Genomic DNA, 17,866 nt, shown 5'->3' with positions numbered 1-17,866 from the left:
ACTTGTCCAGATTTGGATTAAAACTTTGAACTTTTAGTCAAGAACTTTCTGTCTGAGGTTGTTACGCTGGTGTCTCTGAGGGGTAGAGCTGGAGTAGTGGGCTTCTGGGCCCCGAGGGAGAAGGGGACAAGGACCTCGGACTTGTAGGTCTGAGGAAGGAGGAAGCTCGGGGTCCAGGTTACTGGTTCTGAGGGAGGAGGGGGCTGGGGACCAGGATTCCTGAATCTGAAAGAAGAGAAGACTAGGGACCTGGAGTTTTGGGTCCGAGGGCAGAGGGGCGAGACGGCAGGAATCCTGAGTTTGAGGGAGGAGGGGTTTGGGGATCCGGACCTCTGGGTCTGAGGGAGGACGGGGCTGGGACCAACCTTCCAGGCTTCTGGCTTTCCTGGCAACGCCCCCCAGGGCCGGGCTTCCAGGATCCAGCCCCTATTTACCGTTCGACCCCACGACCTCACCGGATTTTGAGGTGGATAGAATCCTGGAGTGAGTGACAGAGGGAGAGACAGTCTCACGCGGAATGGCAACGGGAACGCGCTATGCTGGGAAGGTGGTCGTCGTGACCGGGGGCGGGCGCGGCATCGGAGCCGGGATCGTTCGAGCCTTCGGTGAGTGGGGTCTGGCTGGCTCTGAATGTTGGGAGTCTGGGAGAGGAGGGACCCTCGGGGGCTAATTAATGGGTGTGGAAAGAAGTATCTTCTGTACTGGAATCTAGATTCTTATCTTATAAAATCCCATTTGCAAAGTTAATGAAAAGATAGGCAGTGGTAGCCTGGGGCCTGAGATTTTGGCGGATTTCCAAACGCCATTGACTCGCTTTCGGCGGGTCTCAGTAATGGCTACAAAACGGGTGGTTTGGGGGAACATGCCTCTTGCAGATTTAGGGTTTACTCTGGAACCCAGGGATGGAGGCTCAGGAGCTCCAGCAAGCACCTGGAGCAGCCAAGGAGAATATGTGTCAAAACTTCTGCCCTTTGTCCTAGGGGATTATCATGAGACTTTGGGGTCACGAGGGGAGCCTAGTGGGAGACGGCCCCACTTCAGGTGGCCACTAGAGGGCACCAGAGGGCTTCGCAAAGGCCTGTGCTGGGTTAACCAGTTCTCTTCCCATCCTCAGTGGAAAGCGGTGCTCAAGTGGTTATCTGTGACAAAGATGGTGAGTGAGGGTCCCTCAGTCCTCACCCCCACCCCTCCAGGAGGAGTCCAGGTCCCCAGACCCTTCCTCCCTCTGACCCAAGAGTCCAGACCCCCAGCCCTTCTCTTCCTGCAGAGTCCGGGGGTCGGGCGCTGGAGCGGGAGCTTCCTGGCACCGTCTTTCTGCTCTGTGATGTGACTCAGGAGGAAGATGTGAGGGTGAGCGTATTTTCTGTCCCTACCCCCGGTATCTCCACTTGTTTCTCCACCCCGCCCCAGGCTTTTGCACATGCTGTTCCCTCTGCCTTCCCCCCTTCTCCTGGCTAAATTGTACCCGTCCCAGAGGTTTCAGCTCAGTATCATTTCAAGGCTTTCCCTAACTCTGCCGACCAGGTCCTGTGTCTCCTGGGAAGATTCTCCTTTATCTCCCACTCCCTCAAGGCTCTTGTCACACCTGTCATGTGGATTGGGACAAATAAATTCCTCACAGTGAGTCTCTTTCTGTAAGAGTTTTTCTCTTTCCTCAGGGTTTCTGGTCTTTCTCTTTAGCCAGTATCTCTGACATCTGCCCCCGCACCCCAGTCCCAGGTCTCTGGAGTAGTGACCGCAGTGTGAATGTCATCAGCCCTCTGGTGTCTGGCCCCTCAGCTGTGACTCCTGTCCCCACCTCGCTTTTGGACCCTCACCTCCGAAAGGCCTGGTACCATCACTGCTCACTCACGAGATATCTTTCTCCTCAGACCCTCATTTCTGAGACCATCCACCGTTTCGGCCGCCTGGATTGTGTAGTCAACAGCGCTGGCTACCGTGAGTCATGAGTCCTGAGGGCTGTTCTCCACTGGTGTCAACCCACCTCCTGGCTTCCCACCCCAATGCTGGCTCTGTTCCATCCCTGCTGTGTGCCCCCAGGCCTGTGCCCTTAGCCCTTTTATGCATCCGTTTCTACATCTCTAAAATGAAAATCACCATCCTTGTCATCATTATAGGGTCGTTGTGAGTATGGAATAGTGTAACTGCTCAGCCTCATAATTGCCAGAACTGTCTTGGGCACATAGCTGCCATCTTGTAGCCTCAGTTTCTTATCTATGAAGTGAGGCTGATGGCCCTTTTTCCATGACTGAGGTGATGTACTCTCTACACATGGTCTATAGGGCTTGGTGTGGAGGCTTTGAAGGGAAATTGCCATCAGCTTCCTGCTTACCCTTTGTAAGAATGCCTCACGTTGGTAAACCAAGGCTCAGAGAGGTGAATTGATTGGACTGGGGTCACACAGCAAGGCCGTGGTAGAAAGAAACCTCTCTTATTGGCTGGGCAACTTTGAGCAATTGACTTACCCTCTCTGGGCTGCACTTCCCTTCTCTGTTGTAAGAATTTAGAGACGGCAGATACTAGTGCATCCTTTCTCTCTGTGTCCTTGATCCTTTCAACAGATATTTATTGAGCATCTACTATGCCCCACATTCTGTCCTAGGGACTGGGAATTTAGCAGTGAACAAAACTGACCAAGCATTCCTGTCCTCATGGGATCCACATTGTAGAGGAAGGAAATAGACAAGAAAAGACAGATACAGTTAATCCTCATTATTTGCGGATTCCGTATTTGCGAACTCACCTCCTTGCAGGGTGGGTTGTAACCCCAGAATCAGTACTCACTGCGCTTTCCTGGTATTCACGGACATAGGCAGAGAGGCAAAAATTTGAGTTGCCCGTAGCACATGTTCCCAGCTAAGGTCAAACATGGTGATGCTCTGCCCTCTGGGTTTAGCTTTCAAACAGAGAGATGCCTAGAGGTGGAGACAGGAGAGGGCAGTGTCTGTAAGGAGCTTCCTCTGGGGCCAGCTGGATGGGTTTGAATCCCAGCTCTGGCATCTGTGAGTGGGGCAGCCTCAGGCAAGTCACTTAACACTTCCTTATTTGCAAAATAAATAAAATAGAGTCTGCCAGTATGGGTTGTTTTTAGGATTTAAGGTTATAATATTTATGTTAGATAGCCATATAACTATATACATATACATATGTACATACATACACACACATATATGTCCTGTCTTAGTCTGTTCATGCTGCTATAACAGAAATACCATGGACTGGGTGGCTTGAATGACAAACATTTATTTCTCACAGTTCTGGAGGCTGCAAAGTCCAAGATCAAGTCAGAAGCAGATTTGGTGTTGGGTGAGGGCCTGCTTGCTGGGGCCTCACATGGTGGAAGGAACGAAGGACCTCATGGGGGTCTCTTTTATAAGGGCACTAATCCCATTCAAGAGGGAGCCATCCTCATGACTTAACTCCCACAGAACCCCACCTCCAAATACCATCACATTGGAGGTTAGGATTTTAACATAAGGAATTTGGGGGGCGGGACACAAACTTTCAGTTAATAGCATGTATATGTTATAATGTAATATTATATATATGTATTTCCCCTAGGAGCGATGGGTCAATAGTCACTAATTCAGTGTTCGCTGTGACTTTGTGGACTATAGCTGCCTCGAATAAGGATAATTGATTGTATATATTAGCATGTCTGGTACTGATAAAGACTATGAAGAAAAATAAATCTGATTGAGGGCTTAGAGAATGGCAGGGGCTGTTTTGTACAGAGGGTCTGGGGTGGATTCTCTGAAGATGTTTGAACTGTTCTCTGAAGGAAGCAAGGCCATAAGCCCTGGGTCTCCAGGAGGAATAATCCAATATTTCATTAACTTTCCATTATCTTGTTTCCCATCTCTCTGTCCCTTCATCCACTTTGACTCTTAAAGCCTTTGGAAGGTTCTGGGTCCATTTTTCCCAGTTTCTATTTTTTTTTCCTGTTCTTACTCCTATCTTTCCTGCTTCTTTTCTTCTGAATGTTGATTTGTCTGTCCCTCTTCCATCCACCCAGTTCTTTCTATTTTTTTTTTAATATTTATTTATTTGGCTGTGCCGGGTCTTAGTTGCGACACGTGGGATCTTTTAGTTGTGGCTTACAGGATCTAGTTCCCTGACCAGGGATCGAAGCCAGGCCCCCTGCATTGGGAGTGCAGAGTCTTAACCACTGGACCACCAGGCAAGTCCCCTCTTTCTATTTATTTAACAAACACATTTATAGTACTAAGTGTCAGGCACAAATATTGACTTGTGAAATTTATAAGCCTAAGAACAAAGTGTTATCCTCATTCTGCAGATGAGGAAACAGGCACAGGGGGCAAAGTGACTTGCCTAAAGTCACACAGCCAAAAAGTGTCAGAGCTAAGATTTGAACCCAGGCCTTCTGGCCCTGAGACTGTTTTTTTGTTTGTTTTTTTCTTTTGATGCTCCTTTTAATTTTTTAAATATTTGTTTATTTATTTGGTTGCACCAGGTCTTAGTTGCGGCTCCAGGGCTCTTTTAGTTGCGGCTTGCCAGCTCCTTAGTTGCGGAATGCAAACTCTTAGTTGCGGAATGCAAACTCTTAGTTGCGGCATGCATGTGGGATCTAGTTCCCTGACCGGGGATCAAACGTCAGCCCCCTGCATTGGGAGTGCAGAGTCTTATCCACTGCGCCACCAGGGAAGTCCCTGCTCCTTTTAATTTTTTTTAATTGAAGTATAGTTAATTTATAGTCTTATGTTAGCTTCAGGTGTACACCATAGAGATTCAGTATTTTTGCAGACTATATTCCATTATAGGTTATTTCAAGATAATGGCTATAATTCCCTGTGCTATACCATATATCCTTGTTGCTTATCTACTTTATACATAGTAGTTTGTATCTGTAGTAGTTTGTATACTCCTGATTTGTCCCTCTCTCCTTCCTTCTCCCCTTTGGTAACCACAAGTTTGTTTTCTATATCTGAGTCTGTTTCCATTTTGCATATATATTTACTTGTATTTGTTAGATTTCACATATAAGTGATATCATACAGTTTTTGTCTTTCTCTGACTTATTTCACTAAGCATAATATTCTCTAGGTTCATCCATGTTGCTGCAAATGGCGATATTTCATTCTTTTTTTTTTTTTTTTTTTTTTGCGGTACGCGGGACTCTCACTGTCGTGGCCTCTCCTGCAGCGGAGCACAGGCTCCGGACGTGCAGGCTCAGCGGCCATGGCTCACGGGCCCAGCCGCTCCGCGGCATGTGGTATCCTCCCGGACCGGGGCACGAACCCCGGTCTCTCAACCACGGCGCATCGGCAGGTGGACTCTCAACCACTGCGCCACCAGGGAAGCCCCCATTCTTGCTTTTAAGGCAATATTCCAAGTGTACATACAAACCACATCTTCTTAATCCAATTTTGAGACTACTTTTTTAGTAACCACTATGCAGCCTCCTTTCCTTTTCAGGACCCTTGACCCTCTTGTCTGCCACTCCCTCCCCCCCTGCACCCCGCAGTGCCTATTTCCCTTCCCTGCTCTCCTGTCTTCCTGGTTCCCTCATCCTCTGCTCTCTCTCTCTTCCACCCCCACCCTTAGATCCACCTCCGCAGTGGCCCGAGGAGACCTCTGCCCAGGGCTTCCGGCAGCTGCTGGAGCTGAACCTGCTGGGGACGTACACCCTGACCAAGGTGAGCAGCCGCCTGACAGTGAGATTGTCAGACCCACTTTGTCTCAGAGCCAAATGTTTTCTGTGCCTTGCTTTGATCTTATTCCAGAAGGACTCCATTTTTGTAGAAAAGAAATGCATGCAGATCCCTACATCTGGCCAAAGCTACCTGTGTTGCTACATAGCCCAGTCTTCTTAGGAACCTTCCAGAACCTTCCAAAGTGGTGTGGTGGTAGTGGTGGGGGATGTTAGGGATCTGGAGAAAGGAGTTAGGACAAGGAATCAGTAATAGACAGTCACAGGTTTGCTACCCAGTGAATAGCTATCAGGAGCAAAGAGTATCTCCTTCTACCTCTACGCCTTTCCTCTGAATCTTCCCCAAATCGCCTCCTACTTACTACCTCAGTTCAAATACCATCTCTTCAGAAAGGCCTTTCCTGACTACTCTCTCATATGGCAGCTACTTGTACATATTCGTTCTCTGTGATAACAACTTATGTTCATCAAAGTACTTTTTATTTATTGAATTTACCATCATAATACTTTTTTTTTTTTTTTTTTTTGCTGTGCTGTGGGACTTGTAGGATCTTTGTTCCCCGACCAGGGATCGAACCCGTGCTTCCTGCAGTGGAAACGCAGAGTCCTAACCACTAGACCGCCAGGGAATTCCCCATTATAATACTTTTTAAAAATTATTTATTTTTGGCTGCGTTGGGTCTTCATTGCCGCGCGCCGGCTTTCTCCAGTTGTGGCGAGCGGGGGCTACCCTTTGTTGCAGTATGTGGGCTTCTCATTGCGGTGGCTTCTCTTTGTTGCGGAGCACGGGCCCTAGAGCGTGCGGGCTCAGTAGTTGTGGTGCACGGGCTTAGATACTCCGCGGCATGTGGGATCTTCCCGGACCAGGGATCAAACTTGTGTCCCCTGCATTGGCAGGCGGATTCTTAATCACTGCGCTACCAGGGAGGCCCCTATTCTGTCATTCTTGTTTCTTGTTGACTCCTCACTTTTTCTTTTCTTTACCTTTTCTGGAGTATTTGAAAGCAAATCTCAGATATCATTATTTCACCCATAAATAAAATAATTCAGTATGATCTTTACTAGATAAGGGTTTTTTTTGTTTGTTTTTTAAGTGTGTATCTGTGTGCTCTTTTAGACAGGGTGGGTGGTCAGAAGGCTTCTCTAAGAAGTGACATTTGAGTCAAGACCCCAAGGAGGTATGTGGGCAATTGTGGTCCAGCAGAGGAGCAGCCAGTGCAAAGGCCCTGGGGTGGGAGTGCTTGGCGTGTAGGAGGGACAGCGAGGAAGGCAGCGTGACTGAAGCAGACGAAGCAGGGAGAGGCTGGAAGTTGAGGGCAGATCGTGCTGGGTCTTGTAAACCTTGGAGAGGACTTGGGTTTGACACTGTCTGAGCTGGGAGCCATAGAGTGCTCGGAGCAGAGGAACTCGAACTGTTGTAAGTGGGATCTGGTGCCGTCTGGTGGCCAGGTGGGGAACAAAGTGGGGGGCAAGGGCAGAGGCCAGGAAGCCAGTGAGGAGGTGACGATGGGATGGTCCAGGCCAGAGGAGGTGATGTTGGATCCCACCAGGCTGGTGGCTGTGGATTTGGTGAGAAATGGTCTGATTCTGCCTACATTTTTTTGGTAAGTTTTTCTGTTTATTTATTTATTTATTTATTTGGCTGCCTCGGGTCTTCGTTGCAGCTCGCGGGATCTTCGCTGCAGCGAGAGGGCTCTTCATTGCTGCCTGTGGGCTTCTCTCTAGTTGTGGTGCTGGGACTCCAGAGCGCACAGTCTCAGTAGTTGCGGTGTTAGGGCTTTCTAGTTGTGGCACGCGGGCTTAGTTGCCCTGTGGCATGTGGGATCTTAGTTCCCTGATCAGGGACTGAACTCGAGTTCCCTGCATTGGAAGGCGGATTCTTAACCACTGGACCACCAGGGAAATCCCTGGATGCATTTTAAAGGTAGACTTGTTAAGATTTCCTTATAGACTAGATGTGGCGGCCGACTTAAGAAAGAAAGGAGTGGGTGGGGTTTTTGTTTGTTTGTTTCCCGCAACCCCAATCCCCAGCATCTGGCAGGAAGGCGTTGGCATCTGCTGCCCTGGGGAAGCCTGGGGAGGAGCAGGCGGGGCGGGGGGCTGTCGAGTGAGAGATGCCCACCAGACATCTGCGTGCGGGCCATGGGTCTAGGGCAAAGGTTGAGGCCTGGAGACATCAGTTCGGAGCGCACCAGCTTGAGGCTAGAGGAGCTCAGGAAAGCGAATGTAAACAGAGGGGAGAGGGGCACGGAGTGGGTCAGGGGTCACCTGTGTGGAGAAGCTCAGGTGCTTCCCCAGATCTCATCCGAGATCCAGGTGAAATATCCCCAGGCAGTTGGATAATCTGTCTCTCAACCAATCAACCCTGGCTCCTGTCCCCAGTTTCTGTTCACCTTCTAAGATTGGCCCCTCCTGGGAATTCCCTGGCGGTCCAGTGGTTAGGACTGCACGCTTTCACTGCGGAGGGCATGGGTTCAATCCCTGGTCTGGGAAGTAAGATCCCGCAAGTCAGTGGTATGCGGCCAAAATAATAATAATAAAAGATTGGCACCTCCGTACAATAAGGCATGCACACACCACAGCCCGTAAAGGGTATGTGCGTGTGTGTATTTTTTTTTCCCTTCCTTGGCCGTGCCGACAGCATGTGAGATCTTAGCTGCCCCACCACGGACCGAACCTGAGCCCCTCGCATTGGAAGCAGGGATCCTTAACCACTGGACCACCAGGGGCTTCCCGTGTGTGTGTGGTTTTTTTTTTTTTCTTTCTCTCCTTCCCTCATTAATTGCCTAATTGCCAGCATTTTTAAAAAGAGAGAAATTTCTCACAAACACCTGGATTTCTGGTTTCTCTTGAAAAGTTGGCCAACTGCATCCATGGCAAGGGCTCCCCACTGTACCCCCATCCCCAGCTCTCCCTCCCTGGCCTCTTGACTCTGTTACCTGTGAGTGGCTGGTGCAGACGCCTCACATGAGGGTCTAGATCTGGGGTCCACATGCCTGGGTTCTCTGTCCCTTCCTACTTGTAACATCAGGCAAGATTCTCAGTCTGTCTGCACCTAGGTTTTCTCATCTGTAGAAGGAGGCTAATAGTGGTAGTAATTCACAGCGTTGTCCTGAGAATTGAATGAGATTAAATTAAATACCCACAAAGTCCTTAGAACATACCTGGCACAGAGGTTACTGTCTGCAAGGTATTATTGTTTATCGTGAACCTTGCCCCATCCTGTTTCTTGTGGCCGATCCACCTCACTCGGTTTGCAGTCTCTGAGATACATATTGGGCAAATGAATCCTGGGAGAAGTAGAAGGGAAAAGGTGAAGTTTGAGCTCAACCTTGAATGGGAGGGAAGGAAGTAGAGAAGTAGGACACAGGGTGTTTCACTTGCCAAAAGAGTGTGCAAAGGCCCTGGGGCAGAAACAACCTGGGTGTATTTTAAGAACAGGAGAACCTCCATCTCCTTCTCCCTTTAGCAGTTATAAGCATTTTGTTAAGCTTGTTTTATCCATTGCCTCCTGCCATCCCCTACCCAGACATCATATAATTTCATTAGTAAGAACTTCATAAATACTACCAATGGATTAGAACGTTTATTTATTTTTATTTTTTTTGCTGTACGTGGGCCTCTCACTGTTGTGGCCTCTCCCGTTGCGGAGCACATGCGCCGGACGCGCAGGCTCAGCGGCCATGGCTCACGGGCCCAGCGGCTCCGCTGCATGTGGGATCTTCCCGGACCGGGGCACGAACCGGCGTCCCCTGCATCGGCAGGCGGACTCTCAACCACTGCGCCACCAGGGAAGCCCTATTTATTTTTATTTTGACATAATTTAAGACTTATTGCCCGGATAATACAGAGGAGTCCTGTACACGCAGACTCCCCGTTGTTAAGATTTTACCACATTTGCTTTATTCTTCTCTCTCTCTATTTGAGAGTAAGTTGCAAGCATGATGTCTATTTACCCTTCAGTGCTTTGGAGGGTATTTCCTAAAAACTAGAACATTCTCTTACACAGTCATAGTAACATTAACATTGATATCATGATCTTAGCTAATCTAGAGACTTTCTTATTCAGATTATTAGAATTCTTATCACGGTACCGAGGCCACACCTGTGTTAGTCGGGGTTCCCCCAGAAGCAGAGTCCAGGTGGGGATTGAAAGGCAGGATGAATGGAAGGCGATCCCAGGAATTGCTTCCTTCAGCCTGGGGAGTAGTTGCTAGGCAGTTGATGAAGGGCGTCACCAAGCAAGTTACCACCAGGTGGGGCACCATCCCCTGGGGGCACTCTGGGATTCAGCGAGAAACATGCACCTCAGAGTCATCCCCCTATCTAAGAGGCAAGGGAGAGCCAAATACTGTTTTAACTTAAAAATACATTTGGGGGGGGGGGGGTCTTCCCTGGTGGTCCAGTGGTTAGGACTCCGCGCGTTCACTGCCAAGGGCCTGGGTTCAATCCCTGGTCTGGGAATTAAGATCCTGCAAGCAGTGTGGGGTAACCAAAAAAAAAAAAAAAAAAATTTAACTTCATGTTAATAATTAAAATTAAGACTTTTTTACATGACCAAATTACTATTAGATCTCCTAAGAAAATTAAGTCATTTCTTAATACCATTTCATACCCAAGCCCTATTTAAATTCACCCAGTTTTTCGCAAATGTCTTATTATAGTTGGTTTGTTCACACCAAGCTCCAAAGTCTGCCGATTGCATTTGGTTTTTCAGAGGGCAGAGACTTTTGTCTGCTTCTTCCTGCCTCTATCCCAGTGCCTATTGTAAAGCAATTTGTCAACATGTGTAAGTTGCTGCCATTATCACCATTGTCATCATTATAACCATCATCACCATCATCATCATCACCATCATTCCCATCACCACCATCATCATCATTAACATCATCATAACCATCTTCACCATTATTCCCATCACCACCCTCATCATCATTATAATCATCACCACCATGGCTCCCATCACCCTCACTGTCATCATTATTAAACCATCATTACCATCTTCACCATCATTACCGTCATCATCATTGTGACCATCACTACCATCACCATTATCATCATCATTATTTACCACCATCATCATGACCATCTTCACCATCATTGCCATCACCATCATCACCATCATTCCCATCACCACTATGACTGCCATCATCATCATCATCATTTACCACCATCATTACCATCTTCACCATCATCGCCATCGTCACCATCATCATCATTATAACCATCACTGCCATCATTGTCATCGTTATTAAATCATCATATTACCATGTTCACCATCATTGCCATCATCCCCCCATCATTATCATCATTACCTTCGTCACCATCATCATCATCACCACCACCAATGTCCCTTGAAAGCTCTTTAAATGTTGATTCTGGGACCCCAGGCCTCCTGAATCAGAATCTCTGGGTCTTTGGCCTCCCTGGTGGATTCTGACACAAGCCAAAGTGAGCCATTCCCTAGGCTAGAGAAAACAACAGAGGAATTAGGGATAGTTATATAGTTAAGGAAATGAGATCTCGTCAGTAGGGATCGCAGAAGACGTTTGAGCACAGGAGTGTCTATTGTAGACTCTCAGAGCTGGATTGGTTCTTAGAGACCTATCCATTCGTTCATCTATTTAGTCATCAAGGACTGACCAAGCATTCGTAGGTGCTGGGGTTACACCACGTGGTCTTTGCCCTTGTGGAGTTTATAGTCATGGGGCAGCCAAGTGTTACTAAATAAACAAGAGACGAGTTTATATGGGTGAGTGTGTTCTGGTGCTGGTTTGTTCTGGCCGTCAGGGTAGGCTTTTTGGAGGAAGTGAAACATGAGTGACATTAGCTAGGGGAGAGGTGGGGCAAAGGGAGGGAGTCAGGCCATCAAGAGTCCGGTGGGTCCTTGATGGAGCTACACGGAGACGCAGGTGCTCCTGGCAGAGAACAGCCTGTGCAGAGGCCTGGCCATGGGAGAGAGTTAGGAGCTCTCAAGGTGCTGAGTGCAGTGAGTGAAGGGAGTGGTACAGGAAGGGGTTGGGGGGCAGATACATCAGGCTTGGATGGCCATGCTGAGGCATCTGGTCTTGACCTCAAGAGCAACAGGAAGCCATAGAAGGTATTTGAGCAAGGAAGGGATGTGAGCCCATTAATACTAACAGATCATTAGTAGTAACAGATCATTCTGTCTCTTGTATGAGGAACAAATCTGTGGGCAAAGTGGGGTGAGGATTCGTATCAGGAGATGATCGTACTTGTGCACGTGAGAAGAGATGGCCTTCAAGGCCTCACACACTCTGGCCCCTGTTGCTCCTCTGATCTCACTTCCCACCGCAGCGGCCTCCTGGCTGCCAAACACACCCAGCCTGGTTCTGCCTCAGGACCTTTGCACTCGCTGTTCCCTCTGCCCAGCATGGTTTTCTCTAAGAAATGCCTACAGCTCACACCTGGACTCAAAATGCTCAAATCTGGGACTTCCCTGGCAGTCCAGTGGTTAAGACTTCAAGCTTCCACTGCAGGGGGCATGGACAGGTTCAATCCCTGGTCCAGGAACTAAGATCCCGCAAACTGTGAGGAGAGGCCCCCCCAAAAAAGAATGAAAAAAACCCCCTCAAGTCTCACCTTCCCAAAGCCCTCCCTTGGGCACCCTGTTTGAAACTGCACCCAGCCCAACACTCCCATTCCCCCTCCTCCTGCTCTCCTTCTTGTTTCATATCCCTAATTACACTCTTGAACATTTCATAGTGCACTTGTATCTGTTTCTTGCTGCCTCCCCATGGAACTTGGGCTCCACGAGGGCAGAAATCTCTCCCGGTCTTGTTTCCTGCAGTGTCCACAGCATCTACCCCAGTACCTGGCACATAATAGGTCCTCACGAAATGTCTGTGAAATGAATTAACAAGGTGGAGGGAATTGTAGAGATTCAAGAGCTCCTTGGTGATGGGTCTGATGAGGAACTGAGGGTAAGGGAGGCTCTGGAAGACCCCCAGATCTCCTGGTCTCCGGCTTGAGAAACTGGGTGGGAGCGGGCCCCATGTCAGAGGCTGGGAACCAGGAAGAGGGGCAGATTTTAGAGGGAGACAATGGGGTAAGTTTTGCACTTGAGACACGGAGATGAAAATGCCCGAGGGGGCCAGGTCAGGAACTCCAGAAGGGGGCTCCAAGGGCGATTTAGGATATGCTGGTGGAAACCCAGTAAAGTGGGGGGTTCCCACGGCAGGGCGAGGAGAACAAGAAGCAGACCCAGGAACCTGAACATTTAGGAGACCTGGAGTCAGGCCAGGGAGAGCCTGCAGGAGTTCTCTGAGCGAGCCAGGCTGTTTCAAATCGGGCGTCTGAAGGGAGGAAGGGAAAGAGGGACAGGGAGAGTCAGCGGGTCTCTTACCAGCAGGTCCCTGATGCAGCTACACAGAGGTACAGGCGACCTTGGCAGGAGGAGTGGGGGAGGATGCCTGCCAAGGAATGCCTTGGGTTAGGGCTGGAAAGGGGCCACAAGGAGCATGGGGCAAATATTTGTTGAACGCTAGCTGTGTGCCCAGTGCTGAGATGAGGGTGGTGAATGAACCCGTCTCAGCCCCCATGGACCTCACCTTTGCAGGTTGGGGGAGGGGAGGGAGTTAAACAGCTGGGCAGGGAGTGATGAGGATTAAGGAGAGAAATATGGCCGGGGCAGGGCCTGGGGAGTCAGGGTTTCAAGGCTGGTGAGAGTGAGGGGAGACAGGGAGGAGAACACTTAGAGTTGTCAGAAGTTTCTTTTTTTTTTAAGATTTTTTTTTTTGCGGTACGCGGGCCTCTCACTGTTGTGGCCTCTCCCGTTGCGGAGCACAGGCTCCGGACGCGCAGGCTCAGCAGCCATGGCTCACGGGCCCAGCCACTATGCGGCATGCGGGATCCTCCCAGACCGGGGCACGAACCCGTGTCTCCTGCATCGGCAGGCGGACTCTCAACCACTGCGCCACCAGGGAAGCCCTAGATTTTTTTTTTTTTTTTTTTTTTTTGATGTGGACCATTTTTAAAGTCTTTATTGAGCTTGTTACAATATTGCTTCTGTTTTATGTTTTGGTTTTTTGTCTGCCAGGCACATGGGATTTTAGCTCCCCGAGCAGGGATCGAACCTGTACCCCCTGCAGTGCAAGAGTGGAGTCTTAACCACTGGACCGCCAGGGAAGTCCCAAGTTGTCAGAAGTTTTTATTTGCTTATGGGCTTTGGTCTCAGATGGCCAAGCCACAAATACTGGCTCGTGACCGATCACATGACCCTCTGAGCATCAGTCACCCTTTCGCTCCTCAGCCTCCTCACCCGGAGGAAGGCGCTGTCGACTAGACCTCATTTTAGGGTTGTCGTGAGGATTAAATGAGCTAATCTGTGTAAAGAGCTGAGAACAGGACTTCCCTGCTGGAGCAGTGGTTAAGAATCCGCCTGCCAATGCAGGGGACACGGGTTGGAGCCCTGGTCCGGGAAGATCCTGCATGCCACAGAGCAACGAAGCCCGTGCACCACAACTACTGAGCCTACGCTCTAGAGCCCGCAAGCCACAACTACTGAGCCCGTGCACCACAACTACTGAGCCTGTGCTCTAGAGCCTGCGAGCCACAACTACTGAGCCCATGTGCTACACTACTGAAGCTTGCGCACCTAGAGCCCGTGCTCCGCAACAAGAGAAGCCACCACAATGAGAAGCCCGAGCACTGCAATGCAGAGTAGCCCACGCTCACCGTGACTAGAGAAAGCCTGTGCGCAGCAACGAAGACCCAGCACTGCCAGGAATAAATAAATAAATTTATTAAAAAATAGCTGAGAACAGGGGCAGGCGCATAATAGATCCTCAATAAATTCATTCATTGATGCCAAAGATATTTATTGAACACCTACTATGTGCCAGACACCTTAGTATGGGGGATGAATCAAAATAAGAAATTCCAACCGTCCCTCATAGGTTTTTGCATTCTGGTGGGAGAAACACAGAATAAACAAATAAGCAAGTAATAAAAATATATATGGCATGTCAGAAGGAGGTGTGTGACACAGGGAAAAGGAATCAGGAAGAGGGCTGGGGACCCAGGGGTAGGCAGGTTGCAGTTTTAAATAGAACAGTGAGGGAATCCTCACTGAGAAGATGACATTTGAACAGGCTTTGAAGTTGCTGAGGGGATAGTATTGTCCCACTTTAGCCCTGAAACTATGGACCGAATGTCCCATGTCCCCAGAAAACTGGGGAAAGTTGGTCACCCTAGGAGTGAGTCACATGCTGTGTCAGGAGAAACATTCTGAGCAGAGGGAACAGCAAATGCAAAGGCCCTGAGGTTGGAACTCGGGGAGTGTTTGAAGATAGAGCACTGAGGACAGGGTGGAGGCTGTTTCTGAGGGAGTGGAGGTTAGAAAGAGCTGGTGGGGTGAACCGGAGAGAGAGAGTTAATTTAGCTTCCCATTCTGAGTATCCCTTGGGTGAGCCAGCTTGTGCCCATTAATCTTTCATGGCAGGAACAGTCCTTGCCCAAGGCAAGCAAGGGGAGGGATAGAATTTAAGTTTATTCAAGGTCATGTGTAATGGAAGAACAGAGAGACCGACTGGGAGGGAGAGAGAAGGAAAGGGAGAGAGAGAAAGTTGAGAGTTAGTTTAGGGACCTCCTGATAGCCAGGGGTTGCCAATTCTGTTGGCAGAATAGGGAGTACATTTCATGAAGTCTTCCCATGTCACATTCTGACCACAGAGCTTTCCCTAAAACTCAGAGAAACCATCTTCCCCTCCACGGATAAAAGAGATTCCTCCCATTTTTGTAAAATATGCAGCCATCTTGGTCTCTCTTGCATTTTCCTATCTTGTTATGGACAGGAGTTTTTGTTTGTTTGTTTTTGTTTTTTGCGGTATGCAGGCCTCTTACTGTTGTGGCCTCTCCTGTTGCGGAGCACAGGCTCCAGATGCGCAGAGTCAGCAGCCATGGCTCACAGGCCCAGCCACTCCGCGGCATGTGGGATCTTCCCGGACCGGGGCACGAACCCGTGTCCCCTGCATCGGCAGGTGGACTCTCAACCACTGCGCCACCAGGGAAGCCCTGGACAGGAGTTTTGAGTAATATACAAAAAGGCCTAGAGAGAGACACAGGGACCCTGAGAGAGGGGGACAAGGACACAGAAAGGGGAGGCAGAGACAGAAAAATCCCTTCCAGACAAGAAGAGACTCCTTAAGGGGTGAGACCCAGAGGCCCTGGGGCAAACCAGAGAAGGTGCACCCAGAACCCTGGCTCCTGCCCCTGCAGGTTCCCAGATCAACTAGTGAGCATACCCGGGAGATGGCCATCAGGATGCATTTCAACGGGGCAGGCAGAGATCCAGGGGCTTGGGTGGCTTACTCTGCTTTCTGTCTCCCCAGCTGGCCCTCCCTCACTTGCGCAAGAGCCGCGGGAATGTCATCAACATCTCCAGCCTGATTGGGGCAATTGGCCAGTCCCAGGCGGTTCCCTATGTGGCCACCAAGGTACACCACCGAGGTAGCCTGCCCCTTCCTTCAGGAACCTCAGCCCTGAGGCATGGCCACCTGTGACATGGTGTTATACATCAAGGGTCTCCCAAGAGACAGAGCCTGGTGCAGCCCAATGAAACCTGCAGGGAGAGCGTGACTTCCCTCTTCTGATGCCCCTGCTTGATGCCCCCTGGTTGGGAGGAGAGGACAAAAGGAACCTCATCTTCTCTGGTCTGAACTTTCTCCATGTCCCGTCTTCTGCAGGGGGCAGTAACAGCCATGACCAAAGCCTTGGCCCTGGATGAGAGTCAATATGGTGTCCGTGCCAACTGGTGAGCAGCTCCACATGGGCTGAGAGCCTGCTGGGGGAGCTGGGAAGACTGGGAGTGAGCCCAGGAGGCAGTGTTTGCGGCAGACTTCCCTGACCCCCTCTCCTGCCTCACCCCAGCATCTCCCCAGGAAACATCTGGACCCCACTGTGGGAAGAGCTAGCAGCCTCAACGCCTGACCCCACAGTCACAATCCGAGAGGGCACGCTGGCCCAGGTAGGAGTGGGAGCCAGGGCCAGGTGGCATGGGGGTGGCGGTCAGGTGGTGGCTTCTCTTGACCCTCCTTTTCCCCTTGTCTCTCCCCAGCCCCTGGGCCGCATGGGCCAGCCAGCGGAGGTGGGGGCTGCCGCTGTTTTCCTGGCCTCCGAAGCCAGCTTCTGCACTGGGATTGAGCTGCTAGTGACTGGGGGTGCGGAGCTGGGGTATGGGTGCAAGGCAGGTCGGGGCACCCCCGTGGAGGCCCCCACCATCCCTTCGTGATCTCCCACATTTCCACTTGGGCTTCCCTGACTAGGGCTCTCCCACCCAAAACTCAGTCTCCCAAATTCCAGTTCCCCCCGCCAACTCTAGACATCAAGCCCACTTAACAATGTGCCAAACCACCGCACAGGTTCCCTTAAAAGCGCTCTGCAGCCAGAAGGAGTAAGCCATCATTACATTTATTTTCGGCCCTTTATGAGTCCTATCACACCAGGACCCCGTCCCCCCGCCCCACCCAGCCCCACGCATTCCCACGCGTGGCCTGGACCCGAGGGACTACAACTCCCGGCAGGCTTTGCAGCAGGAGCCTGTAGCCAGGGTCTCCTGGGAAATGTATTGCAGGTCGGCTTCACCAGCTCGCTAATTAAAAAGGCCCGTAGGGGAGAGTAAATTAAGCTCCGATTAGGAAATAACGGAGGAGGTAAAGCAAAAAGATCTGCACTTTATTCTTGGCGCTTGGGGAAAAGGAGTTTTGACCTTGCTGCCCGCGGAGTAGGAGGGTGGCCAGTGCCAAAAGTCCTGATGGAAGAGAAAGCCGTCGGGTTGAAACTCCCGGGTCAGAGGGAGGAAAGGCTTGGGGGCTGGACTCCTGGGTTTCTGGAGGAGGAAACTAGGGAAGAGGGAGGAGGAAACTAAGGGGCGTGGACTCCCGGGCTGGGAGGAGGGGGACTCGGTTCCCCGAGGTGGGGAGAGGGGCCCAGTTGGGGGTAAGTCCCCCAGGTGTGGAGGTGGAGCTGCATCGCTGCTGCGGATTGGCCGCGGCGGTGGGCGGTTTGGGGGTGGGGGGCGCGTGAGGCAATCGCTGATTGGCCGCGGCGGAGGCGGGCGCTGTCTCGGCGCCGCGTCCTGACTGCTTCCAGCCGAGGAGGTGGGGGAGGACTGGGGAGGAGGGAAGGAAAACAGGGAGACACCCTGCGGGGGTGGGGTCAGAATTTGACTGGCTG

At 50.5% G+C, this 17,866-nt stretch overlaps 1 protein-coding gene across 5 annotated transcripts; it reads left to right on the top strand.

Annotated features, from left to right (window-relative positions):
• The first annotated feature begins 66 nt into the window (after positions 1-66).
• HSD17B14 (hydroxysteroid 17-beta dehydrogenase 14) lies at positions 67-17,558 on the top strand. Of its 5 annotated transcripts, none has more exons than XM_082862674.1 (10): positions 67-147; positions 403-605; positions 1,115-1,153; positions 1,268-1,350; positions 1,872-1,938; positions 5,566-5,657; positions 16,024-16,128; positions 16,378-16,445; positions 16,562-16,658; positions 16,749-17,558. In XM_082862674.1, exons 2-10 carry the CDS (start codon positions 518-520, stop codon positions 16,920-16,922), a joined length of 813 nt encoding a protein of 270 aa, XP_082718800.1. In that variant the 5' UTR covers positions 67-147; positions 403-517; the 3' UTR covers positions 16,923-17,558. The 5 variants fall into 5 exon arrangements, with proteins under 5 accessions (XP_082718800.1, XP_082718798.1, XP_082718802.1 ...); XM_082862673.1 differs by having other exon boundaries at positions 74-147; positions 373-605; XM_082862675.1 differs by having other exon boundaries at positions 76-147; positions 467-605.
• Positions 17,559-17,866: the final 308 nt, after the last annotated feature.

Source organism: Leucopleurus acutus, assembly GCF_964270905.1.
Source record: "Leucopleurus acutus genome assembly, chromosome: 20".
NCBI classification, from domain to species: domain Eukaryota; kingdom Metazoa; phylum Chordata; class Mammalia; order Artiodactyla; family Delphinidae; genus Leucopleurus; species Leucopleurus acutus.
This window is presented reverse-complemented; position numbering and strand designations above follow the sequence as displayed.

Coding starts and splice junctions, on each gene's coding strand:
- HSD17B14 (XM_082862674.1), top strand. CDS start 518: ATGGCAACGGGAACGCGCTATGCTGGGAAGGTGGTCGTCGTGACCGGG. Junction 1,939..5,565: donor AGTCAACAGCGCTGGCTACC/GTGAGTCATGAG, acceptor CCCCACCCTTAG/ATCCACCTCCGCAGTGGCCC. Junction 16,659..16,748: donor GAGAGGGCACGCTGGCCCAG/GTAGGAGTGGGA, acceptor GTCTCTCCCCAG/CCCCTGGGCCGCATGGGCCA.